General features: G+C 52.1%; 1 protein-coding gene across 1 annotated transcript; it reads left to right on the forward strand.

The window, feature by feature from the left end:
• Positions 1 to 176: 176 nt before the first annotated feature.
• On the forward strand, positions 177 to 14,846 carry EEF1A2 (eukaryotic translation elongation factor 1 alpha 2). Its single transcript, XM_054845624.1, has 8 exons — positions 177 to 475; positions 1,892 to 2,104; positions 5,804 to 5,983; positions 7,029 to 7,325; positions 11,538 to 11,688; positions 13,134 to 13,390; positions 13,477 to 13,711; positions 14,439 to 14,846. The coding sequence occupies exons 2-8, from the start codon at positions 1,961 to 1,963 to the stop codon at positions 14,564 to 14,566; spliced, it is 1,392 nt and encodes a 463-aa protein (XP_054701599.1). The 5' UTR covers positions 177 to 475; positions 1,892 to 1,960; the 3' UTR covers positions 14,567 to 14,846.
• The last annotated feature ends 9,054 nt before the right edge of the window (positions 14,847 to 23,900 follow it).

A 23,900-nucleotide genomic window follows, 5' to 3' on the forward strand; every position in this document is an offset into this window, starting at 1 on the left:
CCTATGTCTCCCCGTGTCTCTCCATGTTTCATCCATTCACCTTCCTCCCATCCCTCTATCTTCCATCCTACTGTCTCCCTCCGACCTCTGTCTTTCATCCTTCCATCTTCCCATCCCTCCATCTTCCACCTCTTCATCCGTCCCCCACCCCTCCATTTCTCCCATCCCTCCACCTTCCCTCCCTCCCAGCCCCGTCTCCCGTCTCTCCCCCCCCCGCCGCCTCGCCCTGCTCCCTCCCTTCCTCCTTTCCTCTCTCTCTCTCTCTCTCTCCCCCTCCCTTCTTCTCCTTCTCCTCCTCCTCCTCCTCCTCCTCCTCCCCCCGGCGCGCCTCCTCCTCCCCCGCCCGGTACCGCATTGCCGTAGTGCGGGGGGGTCGCTGCATTGCGCTGCCGCCGTCAATAGGTGGGCCCCTCCCGGGGAGATAAAGCCGCCGGAGCCCAAGCTGGCAGCCTCTGCCGCCCCGACCGCCGCTCCGGTAAGAGCTCCAGCCCCCCCCCCGGGCCGCGCCGCGCCGCGCCGCGATGGGGCCGCTCCGCAGCTGGGGGGGACCGGGCTTTGGGGGGCGGGTTCCTGCCCCCAGGGGCTGCGGGGGTTCAGTGCACCTTCCCCCCCGCCCGCCGTGTGCATGGGGTGCTGCTGGTGCTGCCAGCCCATGTTGGGGGGGGGGGGTACCCCCGGCAGGGAGGGAGAGGATGAGGCTGGGCCATTCCTTCATCCCGCAGGTGCCTCTTCCCGCAGGTGGGAAATAACCCGCTCCCCCCTCCCCAGCCTTTAGCTCCTTGGGGAAAAATAAAATAAATGCCCGGTTCCCAAAGCGCCCCCTCATCTCCCACCCTGGGTGCTGGGGTGCGCCGGGCAGAGGGACCCGCAGCCAGGGCTGGGCGCTGCCGGCGACCGGGATCTCAGCGGAGCTGCAAAATGGCCAGATCCAGGCTGGAGCTGTTCAAGGGCAGGGGAGGGACCGGGCAGCCGGGGCCCTTGCTGCCCAGGGGGGCTTCTCGCGGGGGACATAATTGCCCGCATGACTGAATCGCTATTAGAGCAGCAAACTCTTCCTGACCTCCTTTAATTTTATGGGCAGATTCGTAAAATTGGATTTTATTAGACGTCAAATTAAAGCTCCTAATTGTGCCGGGTTTGTGTAGCAGCTGCAGAGCCATGGTAACGCTGGGAGATGCCAGAACAGTTCCCCGGATATATCGATTTGTGTTTTTAGCTTCCTCCCTCTGTTTCATCCAGATTCATGGCAGCAAAATATAATGAACACCCCCCTACACTGGCAGGCTCAGCCGATGCCACCGAGCTTTCGGCAGCCCCGCTATTTGCAGCCCTGCTCGGGGGAGCGGGCGAGGGCTATTTTTGTCCGCCCCATTTTGCAGACACCATGTTGTCACCCGAACCGTGCGCAGCTTGGGAGCGGTGAGGGCAGCCTGCAGGGACGGGCACCCACGGCTCCTCCCAGGACACCCACGACACGGAGGAGATGCCCTCGGGTTTGGAAAGACCGAGAAGGCAGCAGTAGCAGCTCTGAGCCAGAGGAAGGTTTTCTGGGGAGGAAGGGCACCTTTGAGGCACCGATGACGTAGCCCTGGGAACTGGGGGTCTCCAGGAGGGTGGTGGAGGGCAAGACGATGAAAAACGTGGCGTCTTGCTGAGACTTGGAGGCTGTACGTGGCGGCCAGAAATAGCCCGGCTGGCCTCCTCCGGGGGCGGGCTGGCTCCATCCCAGCACGGGCAGAGCTGCCAGACAAGGCTGGGCACCCCCGGCCGGGATGGGGCGCATGGTCCAGAGGGAAGGTGGGGTGAGGGGAGGAGAGGACAGCCATCTCTGATGGGCTGGGAGGGTGCTGTCACGGGGGCTCTTTTGACACGTCTGCCTCTTCCCCCGCAGCCTCCCCAAAAACGCAGCTGCATTCCCACAGCCCTCCCCGCCGCCACCAGCCCCGCGTAGCCCACCAGCATGGGGAAGGAGAAGACGCACATCAACATTGTCGTCATTGGGCATGTGGACTCTGGGAAATCCACCACCACCGGGCATCTCATCTACAAATGCGGGGGTATTGACAAAAGGACCATTGAGAAATTTGAGAAGGAGGCTGCCGAGGTGAGGAGCCCGTCCCCTGGCATGCCCCGCACTCCCCCCCGCAGTCATGCTCCACACTGATGCCCTGCAAGTGTCCCACGGGCAATACTTCCCTTTTCCTGGTGCTGCCCTTCCCGTACCTTCTCCTTCTCCCTTTGTTCCCATCCCTTTTTTTTTTTCCCCTCTGTATCCTTGGGTCTTCCTGACTCTTCTGGCCTTGGGAAAATAGGCCATTTGGGTGCTCGCCACCCTCTTCTCCAGAGCTGAGGGACTCCCTGCCGCAGGCTGTTAATGAGGGCAGGGGCACGGTGAGGTTTGCAAGACGGGCATAGGGTTCTGAAAGATCCACAAACCATAGTGCTTCAGGGCATGAAATTCCTTCTGAATATTGTGCACAAGGAGGAAAACCCGATAATCCCTCACTGCCTAGTGCAGGACTCTCTGAATTTCACTCTGAAGCATCTATTTCCAGTGCCTGCTGGGGACAAGGTGGAGCATCAGCTGGACCACTCGTTTGATCCAGTTTGTTAAAAACCCCATTCTCATTTTTCTCAAGCATACGGCCTGATATGTAGCTTGACTGGTATCCTTTAATATAGAAAAAGCTGGCATGAAGTATGAGCATTTCCGTTAAATCCTTTTGTTTAGCTGTTATAATGGCGACATTTGTAGCAATATAACAGTGCATGTATTTAGCAGACTGTCACACAATACAGCACCACCCAGTACCTCCAATGTGGCAAACAGAGATTAAAGAGAAAGAAAAAGATGAATTGGAAGCTCTCAGAAATTAATGATGGTAAATTCTAGAGAGGTGGGTGAGCCAGGAAAAGCCTGGCTGTGTTATTGATAGGGCATATCTGGTCTTGCAGAAGATGGCTTGTCATCATCATTCCAGGAATCTTTAATGCAGATATCCCTCAATTTATTTAATTTCTTTTTGTTTCTGGACAAGATCTCACATTTCAATGGAGGGAAAAAAAAAGGTTTACAGAGCTGCCACTCTTGATTAGATATTTTGCTGTCTGTCTGTCTTAACCCTTTGAATTTGCTGATAGCATCCGAGCTAAACGACTCATTTTTGTGCCTCGCTGTCAGCCCTTTTTCCTCAACCCTTAAGCAAAGAGCTTCTTCCTTCATACAAAATGATTGCTGATATCCTTCCATCTTTCCCCTCCTTAGCTAGAGATCGGATATGGCGTGATTAGGTTATTGTAGATGTGATTGCGGCTATTTTAATTGAACAGACACTTTCACTGACTTGCCAGAATACGCGAGGACTGGAAGCTGCTATTAATAGCCTATTGACTGAGCTTACAGACTCCATTTTCTGATGCAGGGCTGAGGAAGGGTTTTCTTCCATTAGGTGGCATTCGCAGGAAATGGAGGCCTGCGTGCACCCAAAAAGCCAACAAAAACCTACGGTCTGATTTTTTAAGAGAAAGGATCATTTTTTCTTTTTGACTAGGGGCAGAGGTAACAGTATCTCCGAAAGAATAGTTGTTCTATTTAAAAAAACAAATATCAGTATTTGTGGTCTCCAAATAGAAAGCTGTCCCTCTGCTGGGGTTCAATCAAGGAAAATCAGGCTGTTTCTGGCACTGAACAGGGAAGGTATTGTGCAAAGCTAGATAATACCCTGTGGTTTTTTTTTCCAACAACAGCTCTGGGTAACTGAATATACCCCATGAAAGGAGGGACACTGTTTGCTAAATAAAGGGTCTCGTTTGTCTTCAAGTTACATATGATGCTGAGTTCTGGGGGGGCTTCACACGAGATGACCGGCTGTTTGCGTGCATGGTTGCGGGTGCCTGCGATAAGGTGCTGATTGTTACTCAGCTCCTGCGGGAGAGCCAGGGGTCTGCTCTGTGCCTCAGTTTCCCCATCCAGAAGTGAAGGAATAGGCTGCTAATGGGTGAGAAAGGCTGTGGGATGTGCTGATTGAGCTCTTGCCCGAGAACTATCCATTATTAATGCGTTGCACAAAATGTGCCATTCCTCAGTGTCTCTCTGCCATTTCCAGCAGTAAATGAGCACACGCTAACAACCCCCTCTTTTCCCCTGCCAAGAGAGGGGTTCAATGTGCCTGCTGAAAAGAGTTAACCTCTGAGCTCCTGCTCTGCCCCCCCCCCCCAAGCTTGATGCCAGGAGGATGCTTAGGAGCAGAGATTTGATTCTGGATCTTTCCACGCCCCCCCCCCCCCGACTGCCCTTCCTGCAGGTGCGACAGCTCGCAGCTGCCCAGCTGGGATAGGGCATCACCCTTTTGACCTGGTGTCCCCTCCAAGGAGGGGGAGCCTTGCCCCTGGCTTTAGGATTTTGCCCATAATCCTCCAGAGCAAGCTGCAAAGTCATCGCAGCGCTCAGCTGTTATGTAAACGGGCCAGCACCCTTAATTCCTTGTGCTGGCCGGGCACCGGGCGGGAGTGCGGGAGCCAGGGGCAGACCAGCCCCCGGGCAGGGCAGGTTCAGATGTGATGCTGCATTAGGCTTTTTGGCGACGATCATCACTGAAGCGTTCGTTGACCACGATCAGGAAGCGCTTCCCTCTGGACAGGTGATTTATAATTGCCCATAATGAATTTTACGCATTGATTCTCCAGAAGAAACTGCAGTTGTGGAGAACACCAGGATGGATGGACGGGAGCAGGGTATTGCAGCTCTGTCCTTGCACAGTGGTGAAAGCCCATTAAATCATCTGCAAATGACCTAAATTCCATTTTCCATCTTAAACAAAACCTTGTATCTGAGGCTAAGAGCTGATGATCGATGCCCATTAACTCTTTGCTTTGGCTGGGCTCCCCAAACTGCTCTGACATGGTCAACAAGAGGTGGTCTTGTCCTGCCCCATCTCCACGGTCGCAGGATCCCAGCTCACACTGGGTGCACCATCTCTGTGCTGGGTCGGGGGGAAGTCTGGCTCTCCCTGGTGGCATGATGTCAAAGGACACCAACCCAAAGGAGAAAGTGGCTCAGAAGTGACATCATGGTTTTACCAAGGAGTGTGCTTTATCACAGGACAGAGAAATTTACTGTAGCTGATCTCACCCAGCATGATTTTATGCATTACAATGTTGGCTGAGATTTTGGCCATTTGGCAACAACAGTTGGTCTGGCTGCAGCTCACAGTAGCTTTTCATGTGAATTCGCACACTCTGTGGCAAAAATCAATCACATTTCTATTCTGCTCATAGCAACCATCTCACATTTCATTTTCTTTTAACCCATTCCCCTCCTACACCTCTGTCAGTTATAGGCTCACTCAATCAGCAATGCCCTTTCTCACTAACCAGCTGTCTCACAGGTTTGGTTAACAGATTAAAATGCAACATTAAGAAGCTTTTCACCATTGCTGTCTAGTTCTGTAGCAGCATGACTTCCCAGAAGTAGTGCAGGACCGTGGTGTTTCATGGAGGAGATCTCATGGGTCACTGGCTCCAGCTCCTGCCCATGCAACCCCACTCACAAATTCACTTCACAGCTCTTCTTCCAGCCTCTCCTCCATCCCGTTGAGGAACATGTCGACATCGATATCTCCTTTCACCTATATTTATTAGTACATAGATTATGGCTGACATTGAATTTAGGGAATTTTGCCTTCAATGTTTGCAATGTGACCCTCTGCCTACGTGAGCTACGGATGTGCCCCGGAGGGTGGGTTGCCAGCACCAGTGCTATGAGCTTGGGTTTCTCACTGCCTTTTGCCTTTGTGTTGGCCAGATGGGGAAAGGGTCCTTCAAATACGCCTGGGTGCTGGACAAGCTGAAGGCTGAGCGTGAGCGTGGCATCACCATTGACATCTCGCTGTGGAAGTTTGAGACCACCAAGTACTACATCACTATCATTGACGCACCTGGCCACAGGGACTTCATCAAGAACATGATCACTGGGACATCCCAGGTGAGAAATGGTGGCAAGGGGCACTGGAGGTGGGAGGCTGAGGCTTGCCAATGAGCCCAGGGTCATGTAGATGCTGTTGGAATCCTTCTGGAGGTGGGTAGTTGAGACATCAAGTGGCGTTGAGCAGGGTCCATGCAAGAGGCCAGATAACACCACGGGACCCAGCACGCCATGGTCCTGCACCTCCCTGGGCATCTGGAGAAAGGGCCTCCTCGGGCACAGAGAGGTGGTTACTCCACTCCACTTGCCCTCCTTGGAGGAGGTGGGGATGAATATGGCCTCTCTGGGAGGTGGGATGCTATGACATACAGGCCTTTGTGTGAGGGCGTCTCCCACATTGTTTTAGCCTCAGCCAGCTGAGGTATGCAAGAAATTTCCAACAATCCTTTAGGTTTTATTGGCTAAAGGAGACTCCATGGGTCTCTTCTCCTTTCTTTTTCTCAAAAAAGTTGTCTTTGTCCCATAAACCACATCACATTGCCAAACTCCATGGTCTACCCTTCCAGGGTAGGGCGGTTTCCCCTCATCGCACTGCAGGACATTCCTGCATCTCGCTGTGGTTGACAGGCACTGGACGAGCCTTGCTGAGTGCCCAGCGAGATTCCCATTGCGATGCCAGTTGTGCTGGGCATGGCTTTCCATCAAACCCATGCAGCTTCTGCTGTGGGCTCTGGGTACACAAGTAAGCCAGGGAACACAGTTTGAATGGCTGGAGTTTCATCCATCACCCAGGGAAATTATTTCCAAGACTTTAGCAGGGTTTTAGATAAGGCTTTAGTTGTGCATCCCTGGGTGACCAAGATGAGGTCATGCAACATGGAGGGACCCACCCTGGTTTCCAATCCAAAACCACGCACAGTTGGCAAGTCTGAAATAACACAGGTCAGTTTTGAGGTAGATCAGCAAGGTTATGGGTAGCAGCTGGCAGGGAGTCTGTCCAAGCCACAGATAGTGTTCATCTGGGACTTACTCAAAGCTCTCAGGAGTGTCAACAGAAGCCGTGCTCTTTGGGGGCAGAAGCAATTCATTAGCTCTCTCCTCCCAGGCTGACTGCGCTGTCCTGATCGTTGCGGCTGGCGTCGGTGAATTTGAAGCTGGTATCTCCAAGAATGGGCAGACTCGTGAGCACGCCCTGCTGGCTTACACCCTGGGAGTGAAGCAGCTCATCGTGGGCATCAACAAGATGGATTCTACAGAGCCCCCGTACAGCGAGAAACGCTACGATGAGATCGTCAAGGAGGTCAGCGCCTACATCAAGAAGATTGGCTACAACCCAGCCACAGTTCCCTTCGTGCCCATCTCGGGCTGGCATGGAGACAATATGCTGGAGCCCTCTCCAAATGTAAGTGTGCATTGTCTTAGACATTTCCCCCCACCCCGACTATCCTGACCCAGGCTATAGCTGACCTCCATGCTCTGAAAACCGCAGGCATGTTTCATGCACCCATTACGTGTAATGGCCTGTGCTGCCAGCATAGATGTGTTTGTCACGTAGCTGCGATTGCACCAAGCCAGGATGAATGGGTGCACTGTTCATGGGCGTGCTGGTTGCTGTACCGTGGCCAGACACCCCAGCAGCTAAATATGAGCATCTTCTGGAGATGATCTGTATAGCTTTGCTTCTGGGATGTGATTTGAAGGTTTCACATCATCAGACCCACGGTGACGTTAGAGCCGTCGGCAGCAATTGTCACTCTCAGCAGGAGCATCATGTGTGTTTTTAGGGCATTGTTTTCTAAGGCAAATAACACAATCTGGTTGCAGACTTGGAACGGCTTCCACCACACAGCCGCGCTCCTGCGTGTTGGGTATTGGGTGCCCTTCCCCATTGGTGCCATATGCCGCTGTGGTGGCCACACTCCTGGTTCCAGTGCCAGGATCTCACTTCTTAAGGTGACTTTTTCTTGAGGAGGCACCCAGGTTTCCAATGCCAAAATCATAGTTTCCGGGAGCATCCATTTGGGGCTGCTCCTTGTCAACTGATTTTTACAATGCCTCTCCCTCTGTGCCTTGGCAATGGGGATGGTGGGGATACAAAGGCAGGGTGCTCTGGGTGTGCCCTTGCCATTATTTCATATGACAGCAAGGGAGAAAGATGAGCTTGAAGAAGGATGGGGGCTTCTTGGCAGACAGGCTGACAATAACAGTTGTTACTTTGACGCTGTTTTTTTGGAGAAAAAGCTACCCTAGCATTAGTCTCCTAAAGAAATAATGGGCTGGAAAGTTCTGGCCAGAGGAAGGTCCCTGCTCTCCTGCTGGCTTCTGGGCAACCTTGAGCAAGTTGCTTAGACCAGAAACCCCTAGCAACCTCTTGTGAAACCAACAGGAAATTTGATGTGTAAAGGGGCTTTAGGACCTCACCTGTGCATTATGGGTCAGGGCTCTATGACGAAGGAGGCAACGTATGAGTATAGCTGCAATTGAGGGAGGTCAAGGGTTGCAAGCCTGAGCTAGAGGAGTGCTGCAATGCAAACTCACGCTGTCATGAAACACAGCTCGCAGCCTTGCACGGGAAAGGCAACTCACTTGGGGCTGGCTTGAAAGGAAGGAATTTTTTGGGGTGCTTGGGAGATTCCTGTCGCTTGTGGAGCAGAGCTGGAATAAAGGTCAGCCGCGGCCATGCCAAACCCAGCCACATAGTTCCTGGGTGCCTCAAATCAGGCAGGCTCCAAATGTCAGCAGCTGCTGGGCTGGGAAGATGATCCCAAACAATTCCCCTATTAATAGGCTGCAGAGGGGAGGCATGGAGCAGGATGGGGCTCGTTGGCCCTCTTCCTCTGGGCAGGTCTCAGAGCATGTTCTCAATGTGACGTGCTGCCTGAGAGAAGGCAGGGGCCAAAATAACTCTGCCCTCTGCTGTAAGGAGGCAGCTGGCTCCAGGGTGGGTTCCCAGGAGCTGCCTGAGCTGGGCAATTGGGAAGAAAGCCTGGCCAGAGGTCTGGATCAGCATGAGCTTTGCTGGAGAGAGTGCAGGGTCATCCCCATGCTGGGGTCCCCAGGAGGTCCCCATCCTGCCTTTGCCAGGACAGCAGCTTGGGATAGACTCCTCTTTCCCATATTGCACCCCATCTAGGAAAGCTTGAGCAGGAAGCCAGTGTAGATATCTCTCCTCTCATTCTTTGCCTGAAAAAGCTCTGATTTTTTTCACTCTCAATTTCTGGCAGGGTTTCAGCAAGGCGCAAGGCAGTCAAGTGACTTGTCTGTCTGTCAGGGGACTTACCAGAAAGTGGGAATTAGAGCCGTGACGTCCCTGCAGCTCCTGTCACCTCCGGGTGAGAGGAGGTGTGGTGGTACGTCAAGCTGGAGCCAGCTCTGCGTGGGAGACTCCAGCCCACATCCCTGTTGCACAGCAGCCCAAGGCCAGCTGCAAAAAATGACGGCTGGGCTGTGCTTGCATCAAAGTTTGACATTTAAGAGCTTTTTGACAAACGGGGTTTTACGTGAAGCCAGCTATCTGTTGCTGCAGCTGACAGAACTGGGCCACTCAATGTGGTTTGGGAGACTTTCACCCCATGGGATGCTGCAACCCAAACACACTCGATCTGCAGTGTGAGGGATCATGGTGGCCTGGGGCTGCAGCCTCAATGTTGGGGTGTGTGGGGTGTGTTGGGATGCTCACAGGCTGGGTAAAATCAAAGAAAGGTGACTGCTCTGTAAAATGCACTTGGGGTGCAAAAGAGTTGGAGCTTAGCTCTTGTTTACTGGGGCTTGAGCCTGCAGTTTAGCCTGCCTGGCTGCGGGGCTTGGTCAGATCCTGCTTGTGCTGTAGGGGTGGTGCAATAGAAATTGCTCTTTGGAAAGGAGATTTGGGGAATGCATAAGAGATGTTTTAATTGGGTGGCCCTAGGAGGCAGCACAAACCAGGTTTTGCAGATGCTTCTCACCCTGGGGCCATGCCAAGGTTTCACACTGTGGATTTAGTCCCAGAAGGTGTCAAAATGCGTCTTTATCTGATTCTTGGGATGTCAGAAGTTTTCTGGATAAAGCATTGAAAGGAAAAAGGATGGCTCTGACAGCCATGTGTCACGGGGTGGAGGTTGCCATTTCTCCATGTCCCCAAGCGGTGCAGGGGCAGAAGGATGGGAGCTGTGGGCACGCAGGTGGCCATCACCCTCGAGAGCAGAGCCCGTGGGCAGGCAGCCGCTGGGGCAGCTGCTCGCATGGGCGCCTGCCCGGCGTTTCGGGCCATGCGATAGCAGGCTGGGGGGGAGGTCTGAGTCATCCTGCGCATCACATGCGGCTCCGTCACCAGCTGGATGGATTTATCGTTTTGCCAAGCTGTTAGCCCAGCACTGGGGCTGGCTGCGTGGCTATAGCTGCAGTGCTCTGGGAAGGCTCCCTCTGCAAAAGTGTCCCTGGGATCCTCCAGCCTCTGTCACCAGGGAGGGCACTCGGTGTTGGACATGACCCTCCAAGGGAGGCTGACCTAGACACATTTGATGCAGACTGAATTCCCCAGATGGACCATCCTGTCCCCCCGCTCCCCCCCAAAAGAGGTGCAGATTGCAGGATAGGAAACCACCTTGACATAGCTGTGCCCTCCAGGGAAGGCTGTGAAAGCGGGGGCACTTTGGGGGTCCTGTTTCACGCCTAGCCCCAGTGCGCTGTGCCACTGGCGTTGGTGCCTAAGGGAAAAGCCATGTCTGTAACATGTGCAATGGAGCTGGGGCACATGGGCAGCGGTTTATATCTGAGTAGGAAAATATGGTCCAAACCTCTCTGTGCAGAGGAAGGGGGAATGACCCTGCAGACTCTGATCTCTGCTTGTTGTATCAGGGTTGTTTCAGACCCAGGACTGAATTTTTCTTGCCAGCAAGCCCCAGGCGTGGCCACAGCTTCCAGATATGCAGCATCACCCCAAGAAAGCACTGTGGTTCCCTGCATCAAACCATGGCCTCTGCTGAGCATGTTTCCCTACCTCTCTGCCTCTTTTCTGGCCTATTTTAGCTTCAAAGGTACAATTTAGGGCAGGAGCAGAGAGCATCTGTGAAAAAAGATCCTGCCCCTTGGCAGCCCTAGTGCAAGCGCTGGGTTTCCAGCATCCTCCCAACCCAGAATTTAAAAACCGAACCCTGGAGGGGTGATAGCAGGAGTGAGCAGGGAGAAGCATCTGTCGGGCTCGCTTTGAAGAAATTTCGTTCCCAGGAGTGAAAGTTGGGTGCTTTGTAGCTGGGACTTGGCTGGAGACCCTGTGGTCTCTGTGCTGGAGGCATCGTCACTGGAGGGCAGGATGGCTGGCATGGGAAGGCAGCATCCACAGATTGGTGTTGGGAATGGGGACTGTGAGTTTGCTGGATTTAACCACTTCCATCCTTTTTCTCCTATTATTGGATGTTTTGCACATTTCTAGGAGAGGGGGGGGAGATTGAGCAAGGGGGTGCAGATAAGCCAGCAGGGATGGTGGAGTGGAAAGAGCTCCCCAGCCTCCAGGTAAAGCCAGGACATGGCTGGACCAACTCCATGAAGGCTGTCCTAGTGGGACATCTCTCTGGGATCACCTCTGGATGCTGAGGACAGGCACACTCAGTGCATGTTGTTGCTGCTCTGTTTCCAGATGCCTTGGTTCAAAGGCTGGAAGGTGGAGCGCAAGGAAGGCAACGCCAGCGGGGTGTCCCTTCTGGAGGCCTTGGACACCATCCTGCCCCCGACCCGCCCCACAGATAAACCCCTGCGCCTGCCCCTCCAGGATGTCTACAAGATCGGAGGTGAGCAATGGTTCTGCCACTGTCCTTCTTCCCTCTGCTTTTACCAGAACCTTTGTTCCATGGGAATTTGGGAATGATGTTTCCAGGTATTGGGAAAGTGGAGGGATTGGACTCCTCAAACTTGAGATAATGTTGGGAAGAAGGGTGCTCCGGGGCAAAGACCCCATTTGAGACTGGGCTGTCTCGGGTTGGAGATAGACATGCCCAAAGGTGCCCAGGGACCACAGAGGAGCTGCGGGTTTGTGAGCTCTCCCGAGGGAACACACGGTGCCAAAATGGCTGCAAATTTGGGTGTCCCAGAGATCATGGCTGACAAGGCAAGTTGGAGGCAGCAAAAACGTGCTGGGGCCCAGATGAGGGACAAGGCCAGTGGGGAGGGACACTGGTGAGGCTGGTGCATAGCAGCTTGGCCACAGTCTGCCCATGATTCCCAAATGCTGGTGTCCATCACCAGCACCTCCATCTGCTGAGCTGGACCACGGCGCCAGCCATGTACGGAGTGCAGTGGCCGGCGCGTCTCCCTTTCCCTCTGGAGCAGCGATAGGGACACTTTTCTGAGCTATAAATACCCCGTGAGCTCTCTGACCTGCTGGCAGCAGCGGGCAGCCCTCCTGACTCACCCGGCTGCTGGATCAGGCAGGCACAGCCCTTTCCAGCCCTTTTCCACACTTTTCCAAGGACATGTGTGCAGCAGAAACCAGGCAGAGATTGAACATGGATTTTAGCAGGCTTTTTAATGCAGTCTTTTGTTCGCAATGGGGATGAAAGGTGGTAAGCAGGTCTGTGTCTTCTCCTAGCTCAGCTGGGGCAAAGAGATATGGTTTTACCATGAGGCAGGTCCTTAGAGAGCAGAGACACCCTGGGAAGTGGGGAGGTGGAGGCAGCAAGCTGGGTGTGGAGGAGCAGATGGGTCCAGCCGACCTCCCCAACCTCTTTTCAAGGTTGTTTCTCTTAATGATTCTTCACCTGACTCCAAAGGTGAATTTTCCCAAAGTCTTCTGATGACACAGGGGTGTAAAAGGTCCCCTTCCTTTAATCAGCCACCCTCGTTCCCTGGCACAGCTGGGCCTCATCCCATGCTGATGGTGTGGCCATCAGGGATGTGGAGCGTGTTGTTGCACACACGCCGTGACGTGCCCAGTCCTTCATGCAGGAGATGCCACAGCTGCTACAAAGGAAGAGCTTTCAGGGCACATGGATTGCTCTGGACCTTCTGATTATGGTGTTACTCCTTTTTCACAACACATTGGGTAGAAAGGACAGACTCGTGGTATTTTTGAAGACCCTAATGTTGATCTTGCAGCTAAAAATTGGGTGGTTTTGGGCAAGAAGCAAACATGGTCTTTGGTGAAAACCACTGGAGATATCTTGCTTTTGCTGCAGCCAGGCTCTGGCCCAGGGATATGCCATGCAGGTTACATTTTGCTCTGTCCTTGTCTCCACAGGGATTGGCACAGTCCCCGTGGGTCGGGTGGAAACTGGCATCCTGCGGCCCGGCATGGTGGTCACATTTGCACCTGTGAACATCACCACTGAGGTGAAATCCGTGGAAATGCACCACGAGGCCCTGAGCGAGGCTCTGCCTGGGGACAATGTTGGCTTCAACGTGAAGAATGTCTCCGTCAAGGACATCCGCCGTGGGAACGTCTGCGGGGACAGCAAGTCTGACCCGCCGCAGGAGGCAGCGCAGTTCACATCTCAGGTCAGCAGAGCTGGTGGTGCCACCATGCATGGTTTGCCACCGTCCACCGGCTCCCAGCCTTGCCCTGACATCACTCTGTCCCCCAGGTGATCATCCTGAACCACCCCGGCCAGATCAGCGCTGGCTACTCACCCGTCATCGACTGCCACACTGCACACATCGCCTGCAAGTTTGCTGAGCTGAAGGAGAAGATCGACCGACGCTCCGGCAAGAAGCTGGAGGACAACCCCAAGTCCCTGAAATCAGGCGATGCAGCCATTGTGGAGATGATCCCTGGCAAGCCGATGTGTGTGGAGAGCTTCTCCCAGTACCCACCTCTTGGTAAGGGAACGGCTCTTTTGCAGTCTCCCACGGAGGGGCATGAAAGCTCTGTGGGTGTACAGCTCACACCAGATGTGCTGAGCCTCTTCCAGTATCCCCCACCAGTTAGACTGGGGAGGGAGCTGAACATGTTTTGTTGCTCCCAAATGTGTTCAGGGTGCCAAATCTGATGCATGAACTCTGTTAGGGCCGGTGGGGTGTGATGAGCTCTCTGCTCAGCTGGATTTCCAAAAACAGGGCTGGGTTTTCCCTCTGAGAGCAATAGTGCCTTTTCTTCAAAGTTCCTAAACCCAGATAGTTTCTGAATGCAGAAATATTTTTCAGCTTCCCTATCTCTGCCCTAAACCACAACTGGTCAGGAGAAGAAAGAGGGAAGTTTGCTCAGCAGAGTACACCTTTTAATGCAGGGAAGTGCCGTGCTTTCCTTGGATGATGTTGCACATCTGGAAGCTTTAGCAATGCTGGGAGCTTGTAGAGAGCAGATGTGATTTAAGTTTAATAATTAGTTATTTAAAGAGAGAGGAGCATCAGGGCTAGCTTGGTGGTCAGAGCAAGAGCTGATGGCTCAGGGCTTGCTCCTGCAGGAACCTGCTCCAAGGACAGGGGTAACGCATGGCACCATGAGTGGTGGGTGTAGATCTCACCATCACCCACCCAGAAGAGCTCAGCCTTAGGGAAGGCAAGGCGGACGCATTTCACTCATGTCCCTCCGCTCTCCATCCCACAGGCCGCTTCGCTGTCCGTGACATGCGGCAGACCGTGGCTGTGGGTGTCATCAAGAACGTGGAGAAGAAAAGCGGTGGGGCTGGTAAAGTCACCAAGTCTGCCCAGAAGGCCCAGAAGGCTGGCAAATGAATCGTGGGCTCCCAGTGCATCGCGCAGAAACCATCCCTGACACCAGGACGCTGCCACCGTCTCCCCCGGGCGCATGTGTGCACATCAGCTTGTAAGAGTTTATATGTCAACGACTGGATGCTCACCATTAAGGTCCAGTGGAAATTCTTTAAAAGGAAAAGCATGTTCCAGCGTTTGTGAGGCTTCATGTTAATTTTACCAATAAAACTGGTACAACATCCACAGTGGAAAAAAAAACAAACAAAAAACAAAACAACAAAACAAAACAACCAACCCAAAAGGTGTGGAGCTCTGTGTGTGTGTCTGTCATTGAGAGGGGTTGGTTTTGATGGGTTTCGTGTAGTCCCACTTAGAGCAAATGGTGGGGACGGGCACAGGTGGGGCTGGGATGGAAATTTGGAGGAAGGAGGAGAGCTTGGCACCCATATTCATGGTGTCACCCAGCGCCCAGCCCTTCTCCAGCTCTTGCCCCTTGACTGATGCAGGTGTCTGGCCTGATTCCCCCAGCCTAAAGCAGAGACTGCTCTTACAGCAGTCTGGGTTTTGATATTCTCCTTAACCTGCTCAACCCTCTAACATCAATTATTGGGGCCTTTATTATAATTTTTTTCCCTGCAAAATAAGCCTAAGTTAACCTCCTAAACTTATGCCATTTAAAGAGCGAAAATAGCATACCCCATGCCTCCTGGAAGGCCTAGCAGCATCACTTTTATTCTTTATAATACTCCATCATTTTGGGACAAGTGGCCAAGGCTGCCTGCTCTCTACACCTTCCTTTGCCTCACACACGGCAGATGCCCCAACCCCTTTCCATTTCTCCCCAGCTGAAGCCCAGACATGACTCAGGACTCCCAGGAAGCCCCAAAACTCATGGTCTTTGCCCAGGATGGTGTCTTGGCTCACATTGCAAACTTGCAGCCCGGGGCAAGGTCTGTGCCTCTCCCCCCCCGCCCCGTGTCAGCTGCCCCAGTCCAAATGGTTGTGGTTGCTGGGTGGTTGCTGACCAAAATGCAGCAGCCAGGAGCTTTGAGGGTGAAAGTGTGGGAGCACTGAGCGTGGGGACGAGTGGGAGGTGGTACTGCCGGGCAGGGAGGTGGAGGGAGGAGATGTGAGGGTGCTGTTCCCACCCCGCCACAGCACTCCAGGGACATTTCCAAGGGACATTTCCTCCTTGAAGGTGGGTTTAGCAGTGTGTTGGGGCATCCTGAGGTTCGCTGTGCTCATGACTCAGCTTTTAGGAGAATCCACAGCACCAGGAGTGGATGCCATGCATGGGCTCTGTGAAGGATAGCATCATTCAAGGTCCTTCCCAGGAGAGCTCCAGAGGCACAAGCATCATTACTGTTTGTGTTGCAGGAGCCCTTAATGATCCTAATTAACATCTGGTGTTCTGCAGCGCTAAGTGCCCCCAGACAGAGCCTCAAGGAGCCGACACCAAGATGAATTACTGAGAACACTGCATGAAGTCTCCACCGCCTGCTCCTCCAACACCATCCCCATCCCATGTCCCAGTCTGACAGCAGACAGACAGGTACCGGCTCACTGAGCCGCATTCCCCAAAACTGTACGCACAGGCCACCGAGGCTCCTCATCCCTCTTCACACCCCCAGCAGCCACCAGTTTCATCCATAGAAATCAATTTGATACCCAAGGTCCTTGCAGCATTTGGGGTCTATGGAGTGCCGTGTCCTTGGCATGCCACAAATTGGAAAGGGACCTGGGGATCCCTCCAGGCATAGCACATCCATGGGAGGAAGCTGTTTTCCCACTGATGGTTTAATCTCATCTTCCAGCTCCTCATGCATTTTCCAGCTTCCAAGGTATGTCCTTGTGCCAGCACAGTGGACTTGTGCCACTTCCTGGGTATTTCCAAGCAGGGCAGGAGAACGTCAACATGTGCTTGTTTTTCCTCCATCCCTAAAAGCAGCAAGAACAGGAACTCCTGTGGGAATATCCCTCCCATGTTGTGCAGGAACCTCCAGCTCTCTGGTCCCTAACAAGAGCCAGTCCCTGGCCCAGGAAGAGTGGGGACAATCTTGGGGTCAGGTGAGGGACAAAGAAGAGCAGGCATAAAGTCTGTACCTGGTCCTCTATAGCTATTTTAGAAGCATAAACAAGTTTGACAAAACCAAAGCTATGTTTCCATAGAAATATGCCAGGGGAGCGATGAAAGCTGCTCTGGGAGCAATGCACAAGTGGTGCAGTAATTAACAGTGTAGTTGCAGAAAAGGAAAAATATAAAACCCAGAGGATTTAACTCAAACTTACTCATGGCTCACAGCAGGTCCAAATTTTCAGTCTCATTTCAGTGTGTTTGGTATCCCAGGTAATCTGCAGGATCAGGAGACAGGCCCTGAAGTGAGATATCTGCAGCCGCAGCATCCCCTGTTTTGGGAGGCTTGGGTCAGGCTCCGTAGAGAGTCAGAATAAAGAGAAATACCCTAGACTCACTTCAAAGCGTGAGGTTCAAAAAAGAAAATTAAATATGCTGAATTTCTGTGGATCTCAAATCAAAATCAAATGAAGTCATGACCTGCCTCTACCCAAACCTTGGGTTTGAAGACTCATTGTGGATCTGGGTTTTAGGACCAGATCAATGACCGGCCACGTGCAAATCATTGCCTGACCCCACAGGGCTTGCAGGCACACTGGGGATGATGCTTTGTTTGGCACGGGTGACCCATTTTGGGGTTCTACCAAAACTATAAGCCACCCAACATCACCCTGAACCGGGTCACAGATGGCTTTTGGCAAACCTTGTAGTGAACTCAAATTGATTCAAGAGCCATCAACACCATGTGAAAGCAGCTGGGTGTTGTGTGGCCTGTGGCAGGTGATATATAGGGCTGTGCTGGTGAGATGCATTTTAAAACATTGACTTCTCCTCCAGTTCCTCCCTGCCACGGCCAGGTGTGCTGGGACCTCACGACCAAGAACTCAGAGGCATGTTTTCCTAGCAACTTTTTTATTTTGGGGCTATTTTTCATCACTTTCCTCCCTGCAGACGCTGCAGTGGATGCTTCCCCTCTGTAGCAGTCTCAGCAATGCCATCTCGTGGAAACAGGGACAAAGTCCTTCTGGAGCAGCTGCCAAGGAGAGGAAATCCAGCCTCACATCCTACCTCTGCAAAGCCCGGCCCTGGCAGGCAGCGTGTCCATAGCGAAGTGAAGGGTACAGCCTTGGGAGCTGCAAAGTGCTTATTGTCATTTCTTTGGAAACCAGAGTTTGCAAATGTGATTATATTACCTGAAATTTAAAGCTTGCGGGGGGAAAGTTACTAGAGGTTGCAGGAAAGTCAAAGAGCATCAAGGCCGGCTCGCTCTTGAACGGCCGGTCAGCTCTTCAAGAGGGTGTTTGAGAAACCAACGGACCTGGCAGAGGAGGGAAGGAGGCTGGATGTGGACCAGCACCCAGCTTCCAAAAGGGGCATCATCTCCCCAGTGCAAGCACACCCCGTGCACAGGGTAGCACCGATGCCTCATTGGGGTTTCCTGGTGGGGAAGGGAAGACCCTGCGAACAGGACCATCCTCCAAAGTGTGAGTGGACACCTCTGCTTGGCCCCAGCCTGGTGCTGGCTGCGCTCATGGCACCCACTGGAGAAGGAGGAATAAGTAACTTCTCCTTTCCCACCTGCACCCCACAGGGCTCGTGTCTGGCTGTGGGCTGTTAATAATTTAATGTTAGTTTCCTCAATCCACTGGAGCTGATTGGCCGACTCAGCAGGCACTTTGGGCTGCTCTAAAAAATTTATAAGGCTTTTGCAAGACTGCGAGTGGAGTCCATGCTGCAGATGCTGAGCTGGGTGAATTCGAGCTGCCCGCTGCCCTTCCACACTTGGAGGCGAATTAAAGCATCAGCTGCAGCCCCCCCGCCCCGTCTGCCTGGGCACATCCCCGCAGAAACCCCGCGCAGGCAGCACGTCACCAGGCAGGCTGTGCGCCTCCGCTGCCCCCTTCACAAGGTGCTTCAGCCACCACTGGCCAAATCCTGCCCCAGAGAGGTACAAATTCAGGGAGGAGGGTAGCAAGCCAGGCTCTCTCCCAGCATTTTGTACCGTGTCAAGGCCCAAACCTGGGAGGATTTTCCTCATTTCCTTTAACCACCTCCCTCTGCATCCTCCTGTGTGAGTGATATCCACTTTTTCAGTGTGAGCCCGAGGTGTGTTCACAGCCGGAGGAGCACAAAGCAGCGGCTCTGGCCAGGGCGATGCACCGTGTCCCATCCTCCTCTTGGCCTGTGCCTTCACCCCTGTGCGAAGATATTGCTGATCTGAAGGAGAAACCCGAGCTGCAACGCGGCCAGCCAGCCCCTCCTGCCTGCCTGCCTCCGAGTGCTTGGGTATCATTTACCCACCGCTCGGACCTTTTACAGAGCGATACTGCAGCATCTGCAAATAATTAATTTCAGCTCGGTTCACAAACACTCCTGCCATGTGTCAGGCTGCCTGCAAATTTAGGATGGCCTGGTTTTGCCTAGTCTAAATGATTTCTAATCACCCCTTGTCTGGCACTATTTTCATGCCTTATATTTGCTAAATGCTTTTTGCAATCCCGGCCAGCCGCAGCGAGCGCCTGCCTGCCAAGCACTTAGGAGTGATGAGTCTGGAAGCAGCCAGCCTTTGGGATAGGGCTGCAAGAAGGGGAAAGAGGGGAGAATGATCCCCAAATATCACCTCTGTAGGGAGATGACGGGGTGGGTGACAGCAGTTACATAGCAAAGGCTGCCGGTTTCTGAGCCTGTGTTTTGGTGTGCAGTGGGAGTACAGGGGGGTTCGTTGCCTGTGCCAGCCCCTACCACCACTCGCACATCAGCATGATGGGATGATCCTCTCTGGTGTACACCATCTTCAAGGACACAGCGTGGACTTCTCCCACGGCACCGACCCAAAAGACCGTGGCGATGAGCGAGGGCAGCCCGTGCCAGGCGGGAGGCGGCTGTGATTAATGGAGCTGCACTGCCGTCTTGGATGCTCTGAGCAGTTCCCATTAGAGCGATTGCTACAAGGGAAGTGTGCAGCTGCAGGTCAATATGCTTTGGTGCCTCAGGACATCTCGGGCCACAGATCTCCTTGGGGACCATGGGAAATGTGGGGAGAGGGGGGACAGGGAGGCGTGTTGAGGCTGACCACATCTTCAGGTGGAGGTGAAGTCCCTCTCGCAGGGTGGCCTGGGCAGCTGGGCCATTGCCAGCTCGCTGTCAGGCTACAAACACAGCTCATGTTTAAAACCACCCTCCCCTGCTCTGCCCGCTGTCTGTACACACAGGCGAGTACACAGAGATGCTGAATGAGATGTTTTACGGGCACAGCCAGAGCATCTGGATGCCCAGAGGACAGGAATATCCTTTGGACCAGCGTGAGCAAGACAAAGTTGCAAGAACAAAACAGGGGCTGCATGAAAATAAGGCTGGATGTGAGGAAATGTCATCCTGCAGACACAGCATCAGCTTTGCCCAGGGAGCCTGCCTGCCTTGTCAAATACCCGGGCACTGAGGTGTTTAGCAGAGGCTTGCTGCCTCTCCGGTGCTCCCCCCATGGGATCCAAAAGGAGCCCACAAAGAAGCAGTTTCATGAGCAGCAGAACCAGGCAGTCCAGTTTCCCATGGGTTTGTGTTTTGAAAAGTCATGGGTGGGTTCTCTGATGTCCAAGACAATGTGATGCATCAGCATCCCCCTCAGCAGGGAGATTTCAGGGCTTCTGTCCCCTCCCTAATCACATATTTTCACTTGTGGCAATTTGAAATACCCCCTTTAATGAACTAAGATAGGAATTGCCCATAAGCTCTGCAGTTGTTAAAGGAGACATGAGACAGGCAGATGCACATACACCAGCTTAGGACCTCAGGTTAAAGATAAATAAATCATAAACCCTTGTCCCTTCATGTTCTCTTGATTTCCCAGGTGCCCAGGCTGAAAGACTGATGCAAGCTTGCAGCAAAAGCTCATGGTGCAGAGAAACTATGAATTTAGTTACTTCAAGAGTTTTTCTTTGCATATGACACATGGTATGCTGTGACAGAGGCAGGAGCATGGAGACAGCCAGGTCTGCCTGGCAGTTTCCCAACAGAATACTTAGGTTTTTTAACCTGAAACAGGGATCAAAAACAATCATCTTAATTAAAATCAACAACTAATCTTCCCTCTAACATTTTTGAAAAGAAAAAAAGTTACATGAAACAAACAGAAAGCAGATTTTTACATTTGGATTTTTTTAAAAAAATCTTTCAATAATAAAAAGATAAAATAATTAGCTTTAAAGCTTTTCAGTATTTTAATGACTGAGTTTGGTTGTCTTGCTTGCCAAACCTGGAGATTTTGACATTTCAGCAAGAAAAAACCCCATAGAACCCAGGAAAAAAAAAAGTTTGCAACCAAAAAAAATTTTCCTCCATAGAAGCTTGGAGCTGTTGCATCCCTAAAGCCACAGAGACCATAGCTTCCCCCACTCCTGCTTGCAGGGACCCTCCCAGCCTGTGTATTGCACCTCATTTTCCCACTCTTCCCCAAGGGTTGTCCCTATTCCTGGGGCAGGTCAACCTCCTCCAAAGACCCACATAAGAGCCAGCACAGCTCCACCAAGTGCTGAACCACCCTGATAGAATATAAATTCCTCCACCTCCTGCCCTACTCCTCAAACCCCCTTTTATCCCCACAGCACCTACAGAGGTGAGGTGGGGTCCAGATCTGGAAGGTCCCTCCCCTCCTAACCTGGGACACCTGGGACCATTTGGACCCTATTTATTTTAGTTGGCTTCAAATCCTCCCTTCAGCAGAATAAAGCACAGCAATCCAGTGTGCTCCTGCACTGCTCATTTCTTAGATAAGACAGATGTGTCAGAGTTGTTAGCTATTTCAGTATGGGCTTTTTCTTTCTGTTGACAACCTCCAGTCCCTAAATATTCATGTAGGTTTCAATTCAGCTTTGAAGTTGGTGGGAGGCAGGTGCTTGAATGGGAACAAAGCACCTAAAGGGTTTTGTGGGACTGGGTCCTAGCCAGGATGCAGTGCTTTACTGGGAGCAGAGTCAGTCCTGAGCTGGACCCCAAGCTCCTGAGACCTGGCAAGGCTGGAAGAGCTCCTATGCAAAAGCAGGTTAGTTTTATTGCTATAAAGGTGTATGTTGTAAAGAGGAAAGCACTGGTTGGGAGAAACTGGAAGGGGGCTGCTCATAGGAAGCTTCCTAAGTCAATCCATGTGTCTGAGGGGTCACCCCAAGGAGCTTGTGGTGGCCCTAATGTTGGGGGAAGGAGGCCCTGGAGCAGCCTTGCCTTGGGGAATGAAGTCTAAGAGCAGAGAGGTGACAGCAATTTGAGTCGTGTGGCTTTCCTCCTCACAGGTGCAGGAGGAGGCAGAAAACCAAGGAGGTCAGGAGAAAGAACGTGAGCACTGGGAGATGTGAGGAATGACTAAGAGCGCTAAATTTACAGAGTCTGGGAAAAAGAAGGCTCAGGGGCAGCATGGTCACAGGCTAAAAATACCTTCAAGGTAACAATATAAATGAAGAAAGGGAATTGTGGTTGGTCTCAAAGGAGGCTAGGGCAAGAGCCAGAGCTGGAGGCTAATGAAGGAAGCACAGAGAGTAGATGGGGAAGGAGACCTGGTTGGTGGGGAGTTTTCCCAGGGAAGGGGCTGAGCAGGGTGACCACAAGGTGCTAGGGGAAATGGGACGGGTGCCAGTCCCCACATGACCAAGGGGCTTATTTTCATATTTGTGGATGCTCTGAGCGTAACCCAGTTTAGTTCAACAGAATTCACTCTAAATTTGCTTTTCCCCGTTGCTTCTTGTTCCACATGCCCAGCCAAGTAGCTGCTCCTTCCAGCAACTGGTTTTCTTTATAGTTAGGTCTACAAAGCGCAAATGAATATTTAGACCTCAACAATTTTAATCACCCTTAGAAAGGAGAAACGTAAACTTTCTAGTTGAGAAAGGAGTGCATGTGTCTCCCTTCTGGGTTAATTCAGTGCAACTTGGGGAGATTTTTGTTCATGCACTTAGATGTTTCCAGCTGCAACTCAAGCCAATCTCATATGGCGTGATTTGTCCTGGTTTTTGCTGGAGCAGCCTCCAATGAGAGAGGCGCTGTCTAAGAACAGGACAGGAAGATGGATGGTGACACAGAAATTTTGCATCCAGTAAATATGTAATATAAAATAAGTAGCTCTGTCAGCACTAAGAGGAAGGAAGCCTGGCTTTTTATCAGTGTGTTGGTTGCAAATTCTGATTGAAGTGTTTTAGTGGCTGGGAGGGGTGGTGTCCTCATGGGCACCTTCTCTGGTGTCTGCTAAAGAGGAGATCACACTTCAGGATCCCCTTGGGAGGAGAAAGGAGGAGGCAGTAGGGAGCCTCTGCCTCTCTCTAGGATTCTTGTTTTCATAAAATTGACACAAATTTAATTAGCCTTGAGGCTGTCAGATTTGATTGAAACTGGACAACTAGCTGGTGTATCTTCATTTTAGGCTGGTAAAAAAAAAAAATCAGCGGTGATATTGTGTTTGAGAGTGCCAAGAAAGGCCTTTGTTCTTTGCCCAGTGCCCAATTTGAAGACCTGTCACTCTCAAGGTGGTCCGTCCACACCAGTGTCTTCATCTCTGCTCTTGGTTGCTGTGGCCCCAATGTTTGGAGTTACCATCCCCTCGGGTGGCAGCAGGAGGCTCAGGCTGAGTCATAGGTAGCTTCAGGAAGGAGATTTTCAGATCAGTGAGATAACGCTACTGCACCTGCTCTTAACCCTGTGTCCTTAGCAACTCCAGATTTATAATGTGCTTTTAATCCCTTCCTCAATCTCATAAACAGGGCATGGGTCCTCAATCTAATTTAAGCTTATTCAGCCAATATCTGTCTCTCACCAAAGCCCCATTTTCTTATGGCTCAAGTAGCAGTGGTGATAAGCAAGTTCCCTTCAGTTTACTTTACCATACACACATCTAAACACTGCCTTCACCACCCTACAAGTTCTCTGCAGCTGTGCCCAAATCTCCCCATCCCAAATGATGAAGCCTTTGCTGAGCACTCGCTTATGTTCTAGCCAGAAGTATGCAACCCCTTGTCATGCTCATCTTTCTCCTTTGGAAATCTGCAGATTTCTCCATTTATGCACAAGAATTTCTTTCTTCAGCATTTTCCCCTATGGGCTCAAACTCTAACACTGGAGAAGCATCACTTTCCAGGCTGAACGTACCAACATTTCTCTTAGGTCAGGGGTCCTGGTTTCAAAACCAAAGATGGTTTGGCATGTGTTGGAAAGAGTCCCTGTTAGCCAAGCAGTGAAAACATGTCTAACTAATAAACGTGGGTCCTAGGAGCTGTTTGCTGCTCAGAGAACAGGATGAGGTGG

The sequence above is a fragment of the Grus americana genome, chromosome 17 (genome assembly GCF_028858705.1).
Source record: "Grus americana isolate bGruAme1 chromosome 17, bGruAme1.mat, whole genome shotgun sequence".
Lineage (NCBI taxonomy): Eukaryota > Metazoa > Chordata > Aves > Gruiformes > Gruidae > Grus > Grus americana.

Excerpts from the sequence above, each read along its gene's own strand:
- EEF1A2 (XM_054845624.1), top strand. The coding sequence starts at position 1,961 with ATGGGGAAGGAGAAGACGCACATCAACATTGTCGTCATTGGGCATGTG. Across the intron at positions 5,984-7,028 it reads TGATCACTGGGACATCCCAG|GCTGACTGCGCTGTCCTGAT; the intron begins GTGAGAAATGGT and ends CTCTCCTCCCAG. Across the intron at positions 7,326-11,537 it reads TGCTGGAGCCCTCTCCAAAT|ATGCCTTGGTTCAAAGGCTG; the intron begins GTAAGTGTGCAT and ends CTCTGTTTCCAG.